The sequence below is a fragment of the Saccopteryx bilineata genome, chromosome 2 (assembly GCF_036850765.1).
Source record: "Saccopteryx bilineata isolate mSacBil1 chromosome 2, mSacBil1_pri_phased_curated, whole genome shotgun sequence".
Lineage (NCBI taxonomy): Eukaryota > Metazoa > Chordata > Mammalia > Chiroptera > Emballonuridae > Saccopteryx > Saccopteryx bilineata.
This window is the reverse complement of record NC_089491.1, coordinates 147,776,165-147,796,194: the sequence shown is the minus strand read 5'-3', so window position 1 is coordinate 147,796,194 and position 20,030 is coordinate 147,776,165. Positions and strand designations below refer to the sequence as shown.

The 20,030-nt window shown below is 37.3% G+C and overlaps 1 protein-coding gene across 2 annotated transcripts in view; it reads left to right on the top strand.

Annotated features, from left to right (window-relative positions):
* Nucleotides 1-19,766, top strand: part of PUS7L (pseudouridine synthase 7 like) — a 36,729-nt gene extending 16,963 nt beyond the window's left edge. For both annotated transcript variants that reach the window (XM_066258152.1, XM_066258151.1), the window contains 5 exons: nt 6,101-6,199; nt 8,022-8,103; nt 10,199-10,479; nt 14,558-14,611; nt 15,656-19,766. In XM_066258152.1, coding sequence (XP_066114249.1) covers nt 6,101-6,199; nt 8,022-8,103; nt 10,199-10,479; nt 14,558-14,611; nt 15,656-15,982 — 843 coding nt within the window. In that variant the 3' untranslated portion in view covers nt 15,983-19,766. The remainder of the gene's footprint in view (nt 1-6,100; nt 6,200-8,021; nt 8,104-10,198; nt 10,480-14,557; nt 14,612-15,655) is intronic.
* The last annotated feature ends 264 nt before the right edge of the window (nt 19,767-20,030 follow it).

The following is a 20,030-nucleotide window of genomic DNA, read 5'->3' as shown; positions in this document are numbered from 1 at the left end:
CCTCTATTTAATTTGAGGTAAAAAAGATAAACTTTTTCTTTTTTTACTTTTTATTTGCATCTATAATTATTTTTTTCATTATTATGGCCATTTGGTTTATTTTTTTATTTTCTTCTTAGTATATTTTTTATATTAAAAAACCACAACTTTAATGTAATTAAAAAAATAAAATGTAGCCTGACCAGGCGGTGGCGCAGTGGATAGAGCATCGGACTGGGATGCAGAAGGACCCAGGTTTGAGACCCCTGAGGTTGCCAGCTTGAGCGCGGGCTCATCTGGCTTGAGCAAAAAAATAAAAATAAAAAGTAATCCCTGGCTCGAGCAAGGGGTTTCTCTGTCTGCTGAAAGCCCGCGGTCAAGGCACGTATGAGAAAGCAATCAATGAACTAAGGTCTCGCAACAAAAAACTGATGATTGATGCTTCTCATCTCTCTCCAATCCTGTCTGTCCCTGTCTATCCCTCTCTCTCTCTGTCTCTGTAAAAAAATAAAAAAATAGCCCTGGCCGGTTGGCTCAGCGGTAGAGCGTCGGCCTAGCGTGCGGAGGACCCGGGTTCGATTCCCGGCCAGGGCACATAGGAGAAGCGCCCATTTGCTTCTCCACCCCTCCGCCGCGCCTTCCTCTCTGTCTCTCTCTTCCCCTCCCGCAGCCAGGGCTCCATTGGAGCAAAGATGGCCCGGGCGCTGGGGATGGCTCTGTGGCCTCTGCCCCAGGCGCTAGAGTGGCTCTGGTCGCAACATGGCGACACCCAGGAGGGTCGCAACATGGCGACGCCCAGGATGGGCAGAGCATCGCCCCCTGGTGGACAGAGCATCGCCCCTGGTGGGCGTGCCGGGTGGATCCCGGTCGGGCGCATGCGGGAGTCTGTCTGACTGTCTCTCCCTGTTTCTAGCTTCAGAAAAATGCAAAAAAAAAAATAATAAAAATAAATAAATAAATAAATAAATAATTAAAAAAATAAAATGTATAGAGTTCCCCAGAGAAGGGAGGAAAATGGAATTATTTGTATGAGAGGAATTTTTCTAACATCTGCCATATAGAGTAATATTTTAGGGAAAAAGATTAATTTTTTTGGAAATTTTGTTCAGTAATTCTTTCCAGAAATCTTTGGTAATTTGGTAAGTTACTTTTTAGAATTACTATACATAGCCTTTTTCTTTCTATCTAATATTTAATTTTGCTTCAATGTATACAAATGACAAATTGTATACATTATTTTCTTACCATAAAAAAATTACTTAACATATATATATATATATATTTTTTTTTTTTTTTTTGTATTTTCTGAAGTTGGAAACAGGGAGGCAGTCAGACAGACTCCCGCATGCGCCCGACCGGGATCCACCCGGCACGCCTACCAGGGGGTGATGCTCTGCCCATCTGGGGCGTTGCTCTGTTGCAACCAGAGCCATTCCAGCGCCTGAGGCAGAGGCCACAGAGCCATCCTCAGCGCCCAGGCCAACTTTGCTCCAGTGGAGCCTTTGCTGCAGGAGGGGAAGAGAGAGACAGAAAGGAAGGAGAGGGGGAGGGGTGGAGAAGCAGATGGGTGCTTCTCCTGTGTGCCCTGGTCAGGAATCGAACCCGGGACTCCTGCACGCCAGGCCAATGCTCTACCACTGAGCCAACCGGCCAGGGCCAACATATATTTTTAAATGATATTTGCCAGGCATTTAAACATACATAATCAACCATAGCCTTCAGTCTGATCATTTAGGTCAGCAAATTTTTTTCTATAAAGGGCCAGACAAGAAATACTTTTGGCTTTGTAGGTGTACGGTTTCTGTTGCAGCTACTTATTACTGTTGTGAGGAAGCAGCCATAGACAATGCATGAATGAATGAACATGTCCATAAAACTTGATCTACAAAAACAGGTGTTGGGCCAGATTTGACTTCTTAGTAGTTTGCCAACTCCTGATCTAGACCAATAGTTCTCAACCTGTGAGGCTTTAGAAATTCTCAGCAGTCAAGCTCTACTCCATAACCAATTAAATAAGAACACTTGGGGATGCAGGTTAGACATTTCGTATTTTTCTAAAAACTCCCTAAGTGAATCTTGCTCTGTAGCTAACATTGAGAAACACTGATCTAAATTTCTGACCACAAAGACTTTTTTATACAATTTTATGCCTCTCCTTGAGGAAAAAAAAAATGAAACAAAACAAAAAACTGGTGTTTAATCAATATTATGACTTATTGTCAGGAAAATATCTTCCAATTAAAGATCTTAAACCCAGCAGATACACCTGTGTGTAGGAGTTCTCTCACAGTATACTCTTATATAGTTGTTTTCTTTTATAAATCTACCTAAAGTTATTTTTTTTCCCTGAAAAACTATTATAAAAATGATATCTCTTGCAAAAGGGAGTATACAATATTGTGATTTATAAGAAATATATATTTGCTCATTCTTGATCAAATATATTTTTCATATATATTTGGTCTTCATCCACAGTTCCTGGCTCACAGCTGCCCCAGTCCCTTGGAACTCACTAAGTGTTGGGAGTGAATGAGTTATCTTTTGTTATGTTATTGAGGTGACTTTTGGAAAGCACCTAAAGAGGGCTGGTTGTCAATGGAGTCAAACTTGTGATTACAGGGTTGTAACTTTTAGTACCACTCCCTGAACTGGGAGGGAGGAGGGGAGAAGGTTGAATCAAGTGCCCGAAGCCAATGATTTAATCAATCTTGCCTCTGTAATGAAGTCTCCATAAAAACCCAAAAGGACAAGGTTTGTCTATAGAGCTTCTGGGTTGGTGAAATCTGGGTTGGAGATGCAGGGAGACCGATGTACCCAGAGAGGGTATAGTAACTCCACTTCCCACTTACTCTGTTCTATGCATCTCTTCCATCTGGCTGGTCCTGAGTTACATAATTCTGAGTTTATAATGAATTGGTAAATAAAATGTTGCTCTAGTTCTTCAAGCCTCTCTAGCAAATTAGTTGAGCCTAAGATAGGGGTATTGGGAGCCTCTAATTCTTAAGCGGTTCTCAACCTGTGGGTCGCGACCCCGGTGGGGGTCGAACGACCAAAACACAGGGGTCGCCTAAAGCCATCAGAAAATACATATTTCTAAAGCCATCGGAAATACATACTTTATTTTAAAATGTATTGTATAATAAATATGTATTTCCCACCTAAAGCCATCAGAAAATACATATTTCTAAAGCCATCGGAAATACATATTTTATTTAAAAATGTATTGTATAATAAATATGTATTTTCTGATGGCTTTAGGCGACCCCTGTGTTTTGGTCATTCGACCCCCGCCGGGGTCGCGACCCACAGGTTGAGAACCGCTGCTCTAATTTAAAGCAAGTTGGTCAGGCCTGACCTGTGGTGGCACAGTGGATAAAGCGTCGACCTGAAATGCTGAGGTTGCCAGTTTGAAACCTTGGCTTGCCTGGTCAAGGCATATATGGGAGTTGATATTTCCTGCTTCTCCTCCCTCCCCTTTCTGTCTCTCTCTCTCTACTCTCTAAAATGAATAAATTAAAAAAATTAAAGCAAGTTGGTCAGAATTATAGGTAATACCCTGGACTTTCAGCTGGTGTCTGAAGTCCAAGTGTTTATTATAACCTTCAATCTATAGCAGGTCTTCATGTGCAGCCTAGGTTTCTGACTGACCTGGCATCTGAAGGTGGTGGGGGTGAGGTGATCTTCTTCAGCTGAACCCTTTACCTGTGGGATCTGATGCTATCTCTGCATAGATAGTGTCAGAATTGAGTTGAATGCTAGGACACCCAGCTGATGTCCACGGGTTGTTTGTTGATGTGGGAACCCCCTTCCACATTGAAAGTGGATGCTCAGAACATCAAAAGAGGAGTTTTGGCCTGACCTGTGGTGGCACAGCGGATAAAGTGTCAACCTGGAAACACTGAGGTTGCCAGTTCAAAACCCTGGCTTACCTGGTCAAGGCACATATGGGAGTTGATGCTTCCTGCTCCTCCCCCTTCTCTCTCTCTCTCTCTCTCTCTCTCTCTCCCCCCCTTCTCTAAAATGAATTAAAAAAATAAATAAATAAATAAAAAAGAGGAGTTTCTCTGAACTCTGATAGCAGTTATTGCCTGTCTTTCATTTGGTACTTATTAATATACAATATAACTATAAAATTCTCATTCAGAATAATGTTTTTTGAAGATTTTATTGATTGATTTTCCAGAGAGAGAGAGAGAGGGGCAGGGGAGTGAGAAGTATTAACTCATAGCTGCTTCACTTTAGTTGTTCATTGATTACTTGTTGTATGTGCCTTGACCGGGCAAGCCCAGGGCTTCTAACTTGCGACCTCAGCATTCCAGGTTGACACTTTATCCACTGCGCCACTACAAGCAACCCATTTGGAATAATCTCATAGACAACTTTCCTTTAGGTCTCATGATAAGGGTAGGGAGTTGAGAAGCCCCAAAAATAAGTTTGAAGTTTTGTTCTAGAAGGTTATGTCTCTCATTGCTACAAACCTTGTTATTTCCAACCCTAAGTAATTAAAAGGTGTAGTTAAAATTTTTCTGGCTATTCTAGGATATTATCTGATGTTATTTTTTAAAATTTAAAAATTTTAAAATACTAACTATGAGATTTAATACAGAGAGTACTTACTTTTTCTGCAATTGAATTTTTGTGGACGGCATGAGGTAAGGGTGCCTTTTGTAGCATGCTGGTAACAAATTGTCTTAGCATCTTTTTTTTTTTTTTTGAGAGAGAGAGAGAGAGAGAAGGACAGATGGACACAAGGGAGAGAAATGAGAAGCCTCAACTTATAGTTGTGACTTCTTAGTTGTTCATTGATTGCTTTCTTGTATGTGCCTTGACTGGGGGCTCCAGCTGAGTCAGTGGCCCCTTGCTCAAGCCAGTGACCTTGGGCTTTAAACTAGTGACCTTTGAGCTTAAGCCAGCAACCATGGGGTCATATCTATGATCCTACCCTCAAGCTAGTGACCCTGTGCTCTAGCTGTTGAGCCCACACTCAGGCCAGATGACTCCGCTCTCAAGCCAGTGACCTCTGGGTTTCAAACCTGGGTCCTCAGTGTCCTAGGTTGATGCTCTATCTACTGTGCCACCTCCTGGTGAGGCTGTCTTAGCATCTTTTATTGAATAGTTCTGGAGATGGTGCCCAATAATAATTATTAAATATGTACTCCCCTCAAAAAGTGTGGAAACTTTATTTTTCAAGAAACCATCTAGTGCTGGTGTTTTCTTAATGAGAATATATTTAGCCACTGACCATTGTCTTAAAATGGTTGTAGTAGAACATTACAATTTCCTGTTCTTGAAGGGACACCATGCCATTGTCTGGCAACGCTTTCAGAAACTGAGATAACTGAAAGATGAATTGTTGTATATAAAAGAGTCAGGACTTGCTGGGTTTGAAAATAAACCTATTTCTTATTCCAAGCATGTCCAGACAGCTGAAGAGTCTCAAAATCAGAAAGAGCTTTAGGGAAAAGATCAGATCCAATACTAGTTAACCAGTTCATCCTAGTCTTCCCAGAATTTTCCCCATTTTGGCACCAAAAGTCCCATAACCCAGATCCCTCAGTAATGTAAATGAAAAGCTGACATTTTTAAAGCTTTTTTACTCTCTTATTTTCTACCTTTTAATCATCTGTTTTTCTCTTTAACTGGGTAACATTTCTGAGACCATTTGGTCCCCACATATAAATTGCTGATTACAGGATTCTTTTATTACAATAAATATGAAGAGAAAGACTTGATTACATATTCTGATGCGATAATTGTATTTATTTGTCTTAATTCAGGGCTATAACAAAGAACCATGGACTGTATGACTTTTGAACAACAGAAACTTGTTTCTCATAGTTCTGGAAGCTAGAAGCCTGAGATCAGGTTGCCAACATGGTTTTCTCATTATATTCCTATGTGGCTGAAAGAAGCGCATGCTAGCTCATGGTCTTTTCTTATAATGTCACTAATCCTATTCACGAGGACTCTATCCTCGTGACCTAGTTATCTCCCAAAATCCCCACCTGCACATGCCATCACATTGCAGGGTGGGTTTTCAACACATGAATTTTGGGGGGTATACAAGCATGCAGTCCATTATAATATACTTTTAATTAATTGATTTTTCTTTTATTTATAGAATAAAGGGTTTGTGAATTACTATGGACCACAGAGATTTGGGATGGGAAGGAAAGTTCACACAGATCAAATTGGGTTGGCTTTGCTGAAGAGTGAAATGGTGTGTATTTTTTAAAAATACAATCTTTTCTGTTTTCTCGGTTTTACTTACTCATGAGCCAGCCCTTTTGCTTTCTTAACCCAACATATATACACATGTATATACACACATGCGCCATATACTACATCATTGAGCAGTTAATACTATATTCATGGCATCACATTATAGGAGAGCAAACTGTATGCAGTGTCCAATATTGTTTGATGATTAACAGAGAACTGACCAACATCCACCAAATTTTTAATGAACTCAGTAGAGCAGAGGAAACCTATAGCCTACAATTTTAGAAATCTGGTATCAGATTATATAAAAGACAGGAATTTACCCAAAGCTAGAGACTAAAAAGGGAACAACAAATTTGAAAAATTGTCTGACTAGTTTCAAATGAAACTATAAATGAATATCACAAATAAGAAGCCACATTTGCCCAATTATTAAAATTATATATACACTTAAAATGTACATGTAGCCCTGGCTGAATAATTCAGTTGGTTAGAGCATTGCCCTGAAAAACAAGAGGTTGCCGGTTCGACCCCTGTTCAGGGCACACACAGAAATGGATCATCATTCCTGGACTCTCTTTCAGTCTCTCCCTTCTCTCTCACTAAAATAAATAAATGAAAATTTAAAATTAAATAAAGAAATAAAATGTATGTATACATTTAAATGTATATTTTATATATAATTATATATTATATACATATATATAAATTTGCATTGAATGAAGTATACATAAAGTATAAAAACTATAAAAATTATGTTCTTAGGCATATTCAAAATTATTTATATGATAGTGTCATACTCATTTGTGTTATAATTTTATTTTATTTTTTTTAGCGAGAGGGAGACAGAGAGAGAGAAAGGGAGAGAGATGAGAAACATCAACTTGTAGTTGTGGCACCTTAGTTGTTCATGGATTGCTTCTCATATGTGCCTTGACCTGGGGGCTCCAGTCGAGCTAATGACCCCTTGCTTAAACCAGCGACCTTGGGCTCAAGCCAGTGCCCCCACACTCACGCTGGTGAGCCTGTGCTCAAGCCAGCGACCTCAGGGTTTTGAACCTGGGACCTCAGTGTTCCAGGTTGACACTCTACTCCCTGCACCACCATCAGCCAGGCTATATGTTTCCTTAAGTGGAAGAGATAGGAACAGTAAAAGCACTTGTGAGGAGCACTGTGCATGTGAATATTGCCTTATACCTGGAAATAAGGTTGAGAGCTGATATAGGCCACATATGCAAAATAGCAGTCAGTATTGCTACTCAAAGACACATACTTAGAAATAGATCGCAGAGCTAGAGACAGTGATAAAATACAGGAACTAGTAGATAACATTTTTTTACATAAAATCTTTTATTTAGGTTTTAAAATAAAATATTAAAGGTGGCAATTTTAAAAAAAGAGTTTGGCAATTATTTTTAAAAGCAAAGAATTCTAAGACTTGAGAACAAGTGGCTTGCCATTGCCTTATGCTTGTTTCCTTCCCTATTTTTGTTGTGTATGTTGGTCTGATCAAGTCTGAGTTTTAGATCATTACTTCACACTTGTATTCAGGCCTCGGTGATAGAAATAAAGAATGGCAGAAGAAGAACTATGGAAGGCACGGAGAACACTTTTTCTAGTCCGTAGTATTTTAAACCTATAGATTAGCTTGCTTTATACAGAAGTTTATTTCTAATTTTTAATATTGATTATTTAATTTTTAGAAGCTAAAAGATAAAATTGCAGCATCAAATATTTGTTAAATGCCTATTCTTTTAAGATATATGTTTTTTTTAAGTAATTTGTCACTTTTATTTACAATTTTTGCTTGCTTTTTAAAGGTGAAGGCTGTAAAATTATTTCTTACACCAGAAGATTTGGATGATCCTGTAAATAGAGCTAAGAAATATTTTCTTCAAACCGGTATTTACAAGTTTCCTTACCCCATTCATAACCTTGCAGATACATAATATAAGTTCTACCGGAAAGTTCTGTCCGTTTCTATCACAAGTTTCGACATGTAAGCGCATGTTTATTTGGCGCATGTGTGCCTCTCTATTTTTATCACTTAATGTATACATACTGACGTAGCAAATTAACTAAAACAAAGTTGATTCACGTTAGTCTTATGTGTGAAGCCATAGTATACCCATGGCTACTGATAAAGTTCATTTACGCCGCTGTAATTTTTACGAATTTCAACAAGGAAGAAATGCTACAGAAGCATGTAGAAATTTATTGAAAGTGTTTGGTGAAGGAATAATACCGACTATCACTTGTTTTCATCCTTACAAAATTTTTTGAAGGGCAAAAAATTCAAAAATGAAGAAGCTATCAAACAAGCACTGGTTCAATTTTTCACATCTAAAGATAAAACATTTTTCAAAAATGGGATATACAAATTGCCCTCACGCTGGCAAGAAATCATTAATAATAATGGCAATTATATTATTTAATAAAGTTTATTGATGGTAAGAAAAATTTGTATTTTGTTTTCCAAAAATGGACAGAACTTTCCGGTAGACCGTATATAAATGCTATGTCAGCAGGAGGACATTCATTGCAACATAAATGTGATAAGAAATAGATTGTAATATATTGTATATTTAATCATTTTATTACATGCCCTAGGTACTCCATTTTTGGCCCAGTCTTAAGGACTTTTTTCTGTTCTAAATCTTTCTTCTGAGGCGGGTGATGGGGAAGGAGAGATGGCATCTTAGTTTTTCTCTGAGAAGGTAGGAGTTCCTAATTCTAAACTGGTACTGATGGAAGTATAATTAACAACTAGAGGAGATGGAAAAATAAACGAAATAAAAGAACATGTGTTATATCTGATACTTTGTGCATTGTTTTTGGTGTAGTTGCCATTCAGCCCTGACTACTGAAAACTCTGGTTCAATATGATGATGTATATGCAGAATGCTTAATAGGAAACACTATAGAAAACTTGTTATGAGTGTGGGTTTTAGAGTCAATTTATATGGGTGTCACTCTCAGCTTAAGAATTTCCCAGCTATATTGGTTTGTGCAAATAGGTTAGCCTCATTGTTTTCATTTCTTCATCTGAAGCTAATAATGGTACCTAAAAAACTGTTATGAAATTTAAATAAGATAACAGATATGATGCTCCTAAAATAGTGCCTAGAACATACTAAATACTGAATAAAAATTACTTGTATTTAAATAATAATAGCAGCAATCATACCGTTTTAGATTCTTTCAAATATGTGATCTACATATATATGCATACTGAATTTCACTTACATTGAAATAAAGGACATCAGTTTTCAAAAATCTCCATTATTTTTAATTATGTTTAATATTATATACATGTAAATATTCATAGGAAATGCTTTTAATCTATAAATAGTATGAGCATTTCAAAATGTTATGAATAATCTAAATAATACTAAAGATGATTTAAAATGACATTTTTGTTTGTCTCTATTGTAGAGTCCTGAGAAGATAATTTCCTTATGGAAATGATTTTTAAGCTTTAATGTTTGTATGAAACCTGATACAGTTATTAAAATGCTGATTCCAAGGCCTAACCTGAAACAATCATCTTTACTGTAGTCTCTTATTTTAAAAACCATTCCACCAACAAGACCAAATAGTACACTTGAGAGATCCAGATAGCAACCATTTCTTATTCAAAATAGTATATGTAAATGTCTATAATTACACTTTTAAAATCTCTAGGTTCAGAGGTTTATTTAATGCTCTTACAAAGTCCTTTGAATAACTAAATTTATCTTCATTCTGAAGTAGGAATTACTAATGCGTCTTTTGTTATTTTGTTTAAAGCAAGGAAAGTGAGTGGGTCATATGATTAATAATCTTTATTAAAAAACTCTTCAATTATAGCTAGGTTTATAGTTGGTGATGAACATCTTCATATTCAGGTGTAAAAGCACAGTTCATCGACTCTCATTTAGAGAGCATAACAGAGGTCTTTATAACTGACCTTGACATAATTAAAGTGGCTGACTAACTGATTTTCTCTCTATTGCAGAGGATGCTAAAGGCACACTTGCATTGATGCCCGAATTCAAAGTTCGAGAGAGAGCATTGTTGGAATCATTGCATCGCTTTGGCATGACTGAGGAGGGCTGTATCCAAGCGTGGTTCTCACTGCCCCATTCTATGCGCATTTTCTATGTTCATGCATATAGCAGCAAAATTTGGAACGAGGCAGTATCTTACCGGCTTGCAACCTATGGATCAAGAGTGGTGGAGGGTGATTTGGTCTGTTTGGATGAAGATAGTGATGATGATCATTTTCCAAATAGTAAAGTAAGTATCATTTTATCAGTGTGTCCCAGGAGTAGTTACTGTAGCTGGAACAGTTATTTCCAGCAGCCCTTATTTTAGAAACAGTTTAAAATTAATTAACACTGAGAAATGAAAAGGCAGGGCTTAGAGGCTCAAAGCTTAAAATGTAAGAAAAAGAAAGAATAAGGTTTTTATAATAATGATATATAAGGTATGTAATGTCTATATTTCTTTTATAAAACTGCTATTTTACAACTTGGTTTTTCCTTATTAACAATATCCTAGAAACATTTATATTAATTCCAAGTAATGGAAGCCCACCTCAAACTACTTAAGGAAAAGCAGACAGGAATTTATTGGTCCTCCTGAGAGGAAAGTCTGAGACTGATTCAGACCCATCTGTTTCTAGGTCTTAACGCAGTGTCCTACACCAACCAGCCCTTGTCTTTTTCATCTTTCAGCTCTGTTCTTGTTAGCTCCATTCTCAGTTTGGCTTATTCATAGTAGTTGTTTCTGGTATGTGCCTTGACTGGGCAAGCCCGGGGTCCCGAACTGTTAACCTCAGCATTCCAGGTTGATGTTTTATCCACTGCGCCACCATAGGCCAGGCAGTCTGGCTTATTCTTTTAGTGGCAAGATGGTTATTAGCAACTCCAGGCTTATTTCTCACAATTTATCTAGAAAAAAGAAGGCTTTTCTCTCTAAAGTTTCAATAATAGCCATGGAATTGAGTCTCAGTGGCTAGGAAGGGCTTGGCTTGGGTTACATGTCCCAAACCTATTGCTGTAGGCTGGAGTATGTGATTCATAACCCTGTGTTCCCAGGGCTCCTTCCTGAAACCAACCCACCCAAACTGCATTAGAGAACGAGAAGGGGAGTCAGCTCCCTGGAAAACGCACTGCCAGGAAAGAGGTAGTAACGGCTAAGCAGGCCAAAGCAACAGATGTCTGCTTTACTATTTTGTTAAATGGATGGCTTTTAAATATTTTGATAAGGAAGTAATGGTATGTAATTACTACTAAGAATGGTAATTTAACTGAGGTACTGACTCTAAAACTGTGTAGCATTGTAAATTTTATTTTATCTTGTGGATGGAAGAAATATCAGTGATCCTCTTTTAGTAAATAATTTAAAAATTTTAAGTTTTTTAAACACTTTTCAGAAAACATGTCCATTTAAATATCACCAGCGCTGCCCGACCAGGTGATGGCACAGTGGATAGAGCATCGGCCTGGGATGCAGAGGACCCAGATTCTAGGCCTGGAGGTCGCCAGCTTGAGTGTGGGCTCACCAGCTTGAGTGTGGGGTTGCGTCTCGAGTGTGGGATCACAGACTGTGCCCACAGTCACTCACTTGAACACAAAGGTCACTGGCTTGAAGCCCAAGGTCACTGGCTCTGCTGGAGCCATCCCCTCTTCCCTGTTAAGGCACGTGTGAGAAAGCAATCAATGAACAACTAAGGTGCTGCAATAAGTTGATGCTTCTCATCTCTCTCCCTTCCTGTCTGTCCTTGTCTGTCCTTCTCTCTCTTTTTTGCAAAAATAAATAAATAAATGAACAGAACAAACAAATATCCTCCGGGTAATATATTCTTTAGTAAGTCACCCATTTCTAATTCACATTTATAGAAATTAAAGGTTAGTTTAACAAAATATTGCAATAGTCTGAAATACATGTATTTTATAGACCTCTTTGTTCAACCTAACATTGCAAGGAGTTTTGTGATCAGAATTGTATTAGTTTTTTTTGGAGCTGTAAGAGAAAAGAGAACATTTTCTTCTTCATATCTTACAGAGTTTCCTTTTGTTAGCAGCAAAAAATGTTTTTGTATATTTTAAGACCAATCATTTATACTTTATTAGCATTGAGAAAAGAACAGGCAGGGCTTAGAGGCTCAGAACTTAAATTATGAAAAGGACAAAGGCAGAATAATATTTTTAATAAATGGTATTAGGGCATGTAATGTTGTATATCTATGATTAAAAATGGTAGGAAACTAATCTGTACCCTTTTTGATAATTACTAGGCTAACAGGTATATCTTAATTTCAAGGCCTATAGTAGATTTTATTATAATATGTGTGTGTGTGAGCAAGATAGAGAAATGTGAGTTAGACAGTTTAACCCTTTGAATAGTGAGTTTTTTTTCATGCTTGCTGACCCCCAGGAGTGAGTTTTTTTTTTCTTCAAAAAGTAAAATTAGTTCCAGGTACAGTTTTATTAACTTAAAATCATGTTTGATAACCAATTTATGGAAACAAGAAGAACATACATTTACCTTTTTTTTTTTTTTGTATTTTTCTGAAGCTGGAAATGGGGAGGCAGCCAGACAGATGCCCACAGGTGCCTGACCAGGATCCACCTGGCATGCCCACCAGGGGGCAATGCCCTGCCCATCTGGGGTGTTGCTCTGTTGCAACCAGAGCCATTCTAGCGCCTGAGGCAGAGGCCAAGGAGCCATCCTCAGCGTCAGGGCCAACCTTGCTCCAATGGAGCCTTGGCTGCAGGAGGGGAAGAGAGAGACAGAGAGGAAGGAGAAGGGGAGGGGTGGAGAAGCAAATGGGCGCTTCTCCTGTGTACCCTGGCCGGGAATCAAACCCGGGACTCCTGCACGCCAGGCCGACGCTCTACCACTGAGCCAACTGGCCAGGGCCTACATTTACCTTTTTTTAATGTTGCCTTATACATTTTTAAAATAAAATTTTTTGTCAAGATATGAATATCTTCCAGAGCTAGCCTTCCTGCCTGATTATGTCTCGACATCTTTCCTGGGGAAGAGCTGAAAATTTTAGACAAATGAATGATGTATATGTTGAGGAAAAAGCAAAAATGATAACTGTACCATGTAAGATCCTGAATATTGTGGTATTAGAACAACAATAACTTATAAGATGACAAAAACCAGCTGTGAATGCAGTTAGTTCTGTTAACAGAATTACGGCAGCTACATATGGGATACACGTACTCAAGGCTGGACGTAGTTATGTACTAACATGGAACAGGTAGTAGCACTCTTCAGAGGTACTTTATAGTGATAATTGGGCTCACCAGCCACCAGGATAGATGGCAACACATGCTACAATGCTTTTAGAAGGGACGTGTGCATGCACACCTTTACTGCTCCAGCTCAGCGTTCAAAGAGGTACATGTATTATCGTACTCTGTATGGTCAGGAGGTACGAGGACGTACATGAACGTTCATACTACTCAAAGGGTTAATATGTGAATTCATATGTGGGGAGCAGACATACAGTATTGTAGGGATGGTTATGAACTTGTGAAAGATGAAAGGCAAGGAGTGATGCAGGAGAGATCACAGTCTCCTGTGTTCTGGTCATATTACACCGGAGTTTTATATCCATTTCTGAGTGTAACAGTTTAAAACAGGTTATTCACCTATAAATAAACAAACTCAAATGGAAATTTTACGAAAAGGAGAGACTTTATCGATAAGTGTAGAAAGAATCAAAGGGAAAGTAAGCAGATTTAGAAGAGAGCCAGACACTGTATTATATGATGAATGATTCAGGAAGAAGGTAATACTGTCAGTCCTTGTGGAATAGTGGCAGCTGCCTTTATATTTGAGCTCTTGTGTGCAAGAGAAATAAAAATTATTCTGTGATGTCCTATAGCAACATTTTTCAAACTTAATATATTACTGGCTTCCTACATGGGATACCTCTCACTATTCTATGAAGCGCATTTTGAGAAACACTGCTTCCCATAGAGTAGGATATATGTTGGGGACGGGTGGGGGGGTGTAGTTTCACAGAAGCAGATTTTTGATTCAGCATAGAATAAAGATCAGCTTTGTAATTTAAAAAAAGGTTGTTGGTGACTGAGTTAAAGTGTCACCTTAAATATATTAAGCTGCCCACCATAATATCTGTGTGTTGCAACTTCAGTTATCAGTGGTTAAAGTAGGAAGAATTGTTCTATTTTTTTATGCTGTCTGCTCCTCCAGAAACAAATTGTGGAATGATCTTGTTTGTGTATAAGTAGCATAGGAGTCAAATTATGCATAACAGAATTAGGGAAAATTGAAGGTTTTGGAGCATTTGAAAATCACACATATTTTTCATCATGTTTCTTAAAAATAGGTTCATCTAATTACTGAAGAAGAAGAATCAGCTAATACATATTCAATACATCAGGTAAATTTGCTTAAAAATTAGTATCACTTAGATCTAAATGTAGACATTATCCTCAAAAGACAATGGATTATATTTTAATATTCTGTTTCTCTTCCCCTACTTTGTTTTTTTTACCACTTTTGAATTTAGGAATAATATATATGGAATACAACTCAATTTTATTTTACATTTATATGCTTTTTTATAAATGTATACAGTCATATGACCACCACAAAAATCAAGATAAGAGTTCAATCTCTCCTCATAATTTCCCTGTGCCCTTTGTAGTTAACCCTCAGCCCCTAGCAACCACTCACCTACTTTCTGTCCCTATGGTTTTGCCTTTGAAAAAATGTCATATAAATAGAATCATGTAGTATATGGCCTTTGTGTCTGGTTTCTTTCAATTAGCATAATAAATTTGAAACTCACTAATATTGTGTGAATTTGAGTTTTTTCCTTTACTCCTCTTTTGACTACCCTTTGGTACTATTCAAGAAAAATGTCTAGAAGTCATCAGCAAAGGAGGAGAGCCCCATAAAATGCCGTATTTACTCATAAACAGCTGAGAAAATGAACATTACTTTTGCTGTTTCTTGTTTGCTTTCATGTTTTTAAATAAGTAAGAAAAAGGTCAAGTTATCAACTAAAATACCAGTTATGTGATTGAGCAGTAGGGATTATCTTTTGTGTTCTGGAAAGAATATACTTTTAGGATTATATGACTACATAGAAATCAAGTCTTTGTTGGTTAATTAAATGTACCTAAACGTCTTGTTCTATCTCTTCTATCTTAGCAGTAGTTTGTCTAATGTAATATCTGATTTGAATTGGTTGCCTAAGTCCTTCCTAATTTTAGTTAGCTCTTTTCTTTGCCTGGCAACATCAAAATTAATCAAAGTAGTATGGTATTCAATAGCATATTTTAGGCTAATTATATTTTAATATTCTGAGACTGTTTTTACAGATCTAAGTCCCAGTCATAAAGGAAATTTAAAATATGATCATACATTTTTCTGAAGGCTGTTTCATGTGTCTTCCCCCCTCTCCCCTCCCCTCGCACAGGTGGTTCTCCCAGTGCTCGGATACAATATTCAGTACCCAAAGAACAAAGTTGGGCTGTGGTACCAGGAAGTACTTAGCAGAGATGGACTACAGACCTGTAGGTTTAAAGTACCTGCTCTGAAACTGAATGTTCCAGGATGCTACAGAAAGATTTTGAAACAACCCCATAATCTCTCATACCAATTAAGAGAAGAATGTGATAGCGATGTCAAAGCAGAAGGTTCCCACATCGATGAAGCAACTTTATCTCTTTTGATTTCTTTTGATCTCGATGCTTCATGCTATGCTACAGTTTGTCTGAGGGAAATAATGAAGCATGACTTTTAAAACCGGCATCTTTGATATAACATATATATGTCACTCTTTAAATGAAAGGGAGCTAAATTTTCTTGAGCATCTGCCATGTGCTGGGAGCTTTATAATTGTTGTCTTCTGTAGTTATACAATATCCTGATGAAGAAGGAATTTGATAATAACATTCCTAAGACATATAGCCAGTAAGTGTCAGGGTCTGAATTTAAGACTCCAAAGCCTGTGTTTGTTCAGTGACCTTTATTCTGTGTTATAAAAGTTACAATCATTCTGGACTATGAGGAGCATATGATACTGTAAGATAACATTTAAGAAAAAATGTTTTTGGAGTTCTGTTTATATCCTTTAGCTCCTTGCTTAGAATATAAATGAAACTAGAGTATAATAAAAACCTGTAGTTGGGGATAAAGATAGATGGAGCATTTTGTTAATTATTATTGTAATTCTTTCCTATTTTTGAAATTATTATTTTTTAAGTGTTTTTTAAAATTTATTTTTTTTTAAGATTTTATTTATTTATTTTTAGAGAGAGAGAAAAAGAAGGGTAGGAGGAGCAGGAAGCATCAACTCCCATATGGGCTTTGACCGGGCAAGCCTAGGGTTTCAAACCAGCGACCTCAGCATTCCAGTTCGACACTTTATCCACTGCGCCACCACAGATCAGGCCCTATTTTTGAAATTATTGATCAGAAAAATACATCAGGGAAATGTGATTCCTCTATTTATGATAAGCTACCTCATGGTAGTTTACCCCTTTATTAGATAAATAATCTTTAATAAAGATTGAAATAAAAATTTTAATATATTTTTATTATCTTGTCATACATTGACCCTCAACTTTCTCCCATTATCTGAAACATAATTTTAGAGTCAGATAGATCTGGGCTCAGACTCCAGCTCTGACATGTACTAGTGACTTTGGGTATACTGTTGATTTTTTTGAGGTTCACTTGAAGAATCAAGATAGCACCAAACTGGGCCTGGCCGGTTGGCTCAGCAGTAGTGTCAGCTTGGCGTGTGGAAGTACGGGGTTCGATTCCTGGTCAGGGCACACAGGAGAAATGCCCAACTGCCTTGCCACCCTTCCCCCTCCTTCTTCTCCCTCTCTCTCTTCCTCTCCTGCAGTCATGGCTTGAATGGTTTGAGGAAAGTTGCCCCAGTTGCTGAGGATGGCTCCATGGCCTAGCCTCAGGTTGCTGAGCAATAATTCGGTTGCTAAGCAACTGAGCAATGCCCCAGATGGGCAGAGCATCGCTTCCTAGTAGGCTTGCTGGGTGGATCCCAGTTGGGGTGCATGTGGGAGTCTGTCTCTCCCCATTTCTCACTTAATATGAAAAAAAGGCACCAATCTTATAAGCCACAAATAAGATTTTTATGTTACCTTTTTTATGTTCACCTTTTATGTTACTAGAGGAAGAAAACATTTTGCCCATTTAAAAATTTATATATTATTGGTTTAACTATTTCATATCATAAATCATCCTTAACCATTTTATATTAGTTAAGTTTGGGGGAAAATGGGAAGAGCTGAGCATTCTTTTATTGCTGGTAGCATTATATAATGATACTTAAAAATCTATACAGCCCTGGCCGGTTGGCTCAGCGGTAGAGTGTCGGCCTAGCGTGCGGAGGACCCGGGTTCGATTTCTGACCAGGGCACACAGGAGAAGCGCCCATTTGCTTCTCCATCCCTCCACCGCGCTTTCCTCTCTCTCTCTCTTCCCCTCCCGCAGCCAAGGCTCCATTGGAGCAAAGATGGCCCGGGCGCTGGGGATGGCTCTGTGGCCTCTGCCCCAGGCGCTAGAGTGGCTCTGGTCGCAACATGGCGACGCCCAGGATGGGCAGAGCATCGCCCCCTGGTGGGCAGAGCATCGCCCCTGGTGGGCGTGCCGGGTGGATCCCGGTCGGGCGCATGCGGGAGTCTGTCTGACTGTCTCCCTGTTTCCAGCTTCAGAAAAATGAAAAAAAAAAAAATTAAAAAAAAAATCTATATATTACATATTAGTAATGTGCCACTTTGATAGACTTTTAAGTCAGTCAAACAATTCTAGGAATGTTAGTGTAAGGCAATGAAATTCAAAAGAAGGAGAAAAGCTATATACAATTTAAAATTTGATTATTGCAGCATTTTTATACATAATGAAAGAAATGAGAAATAGCTTGAGAGTCCAGCATTAGATAATGAAAGTGAGTAAAATGAGATGTAGCAACTTGACGGCAAAACATGTTAACTATTAAAAATGATGATAACAGTTTTAGGTATGAGAAAATATTGCCCCTCAAAAGCAGAACATTATATTACAAATGCGGTACATACCCTGAATGCAGCTTTTTCAAATGAGAGGTACTTTAGCCTAGTGATGAAAAGCGTAGATACTGGAGACAAACTCCTTGACTCGGCCTCTTATGTGGCTGAAGCAATGTGTGTGGCTTTGCACATGTTATTTAAGTTCGTGTGTGTCAGCTTCAACATCTATAAAATGGCGATGGTAATATTCCTACCTCTTTGGATTATTGTGATGATTTGCTCGGTTAATACATGTAAGGCAGCTTGAAAAAGTGCTTGGCACTTAGTTATAAAATAAATGTCCACAGATGCAAGTCAAGAAAAGAACAAAAATTTAAAAAAATAGAAAAAGAAAGAAAGGAAAGAAAGAAGAGAAATAAAGAAAGGAAAGAAAGAAAGAAAGGAAAAGAAAGAAAGAGAAAGAAAGAGAAAGAAAAAAAGAAAGAAAGAAAGAAAAAGAAAGAAAGAAAGAAAGAAAGAGAAAAAGAAAATGCCATTCTATTAAAATGACAGGGTGTTTGGAATTTTTTAAAACTAAAGAAGTTCCTTTATTGTCATTATATATTTTAATAAATAAATTTAGGAAATAAAAAGTGGAGATTGCAGTGCCGTGGATTTAAAAAATTACCTTCATTTTAATGTTTATTGAAAATCAAATGATATATTAAGTGGTAAAACATTTTAGAACATTTAGAAACATTTAGAAAAAATGTTTTACTTTAGTTTATATGATAAATTATATTCTGTAAATACAATCAGAAATGAATTATGTAGATTGTTAAATCCCAGGTTTTTTTAAATATTGAGTAGCCAAGAAAATGTGACATCATTAAAATGTGCTGTCATTGGTATTATTTTCGTTGCCTGTAGATGGCACTATAATTTTAGCTATCTTTTTTATTTATGTATTACTTTGGCTATGTATAAAGAAAGGATCACTACACTTGTTTCAAGCCATCATAAAATATATTCAGATACTGTACATGTCGAGAATTATTTTGTATACCAATAACATTTGCCATGTTCATTTTTTCCAGTTTATGGACTTTAAGATACTTTGGACCAAATGGTGACCACATTTTTGCAGTTTTTCTTTGTCATTTCAGGCTTTCCATAGGATACTCTTTGGATGAGTTTTAATTTTCAAAGTTGCATTTGAAACTCAACCTTAGTGCCTCAGGATTACTAAGGTAAAACAAATGGAGGTCTTTATTAAAATAAAAACACTTGGATTATTAGTAAACTGAAAGTCACATGTAACTTTCGATCCAAATAGCACTTATTGAGTGTCTGTTGTGCCGGACATTTCTCTCATTTTAATTCATGTACGCACCCTTTAGATATATAGTATTTTCCTGTTTTTGCAGATGAGAAAGTACTGAGTGGTTTACTGACCTATTCAAGGTCAAACAAGATAGTATGTGGTTGAACTTGACTATGCTTCCTACATCAGTACTGTTTTCATCTACTAATACTTGCCTTCTGAAAATAAAGTTTTTGGTTAATAACTTCCATTTTTTACCAATTTGTCATTATTTACCACTTATTAATAGGTATATTGGAGCAGAGAAAAGCAAGATTTCTTTTGAGATTCTGAGACCAAAGTAAAAGTAAAGGAGATTGATCCTTCAGGAAATTCCCAAATCATTTTGTTGTATTTTTCAGAATATTTTGGGAATTGGATCACAATCACAGGCAAAATCATTGGAGATAAGAGGAAGTTATTTGAAATTTTACCTGGCACAATATGATGTCAGTGAAATAATACAGTGAGAG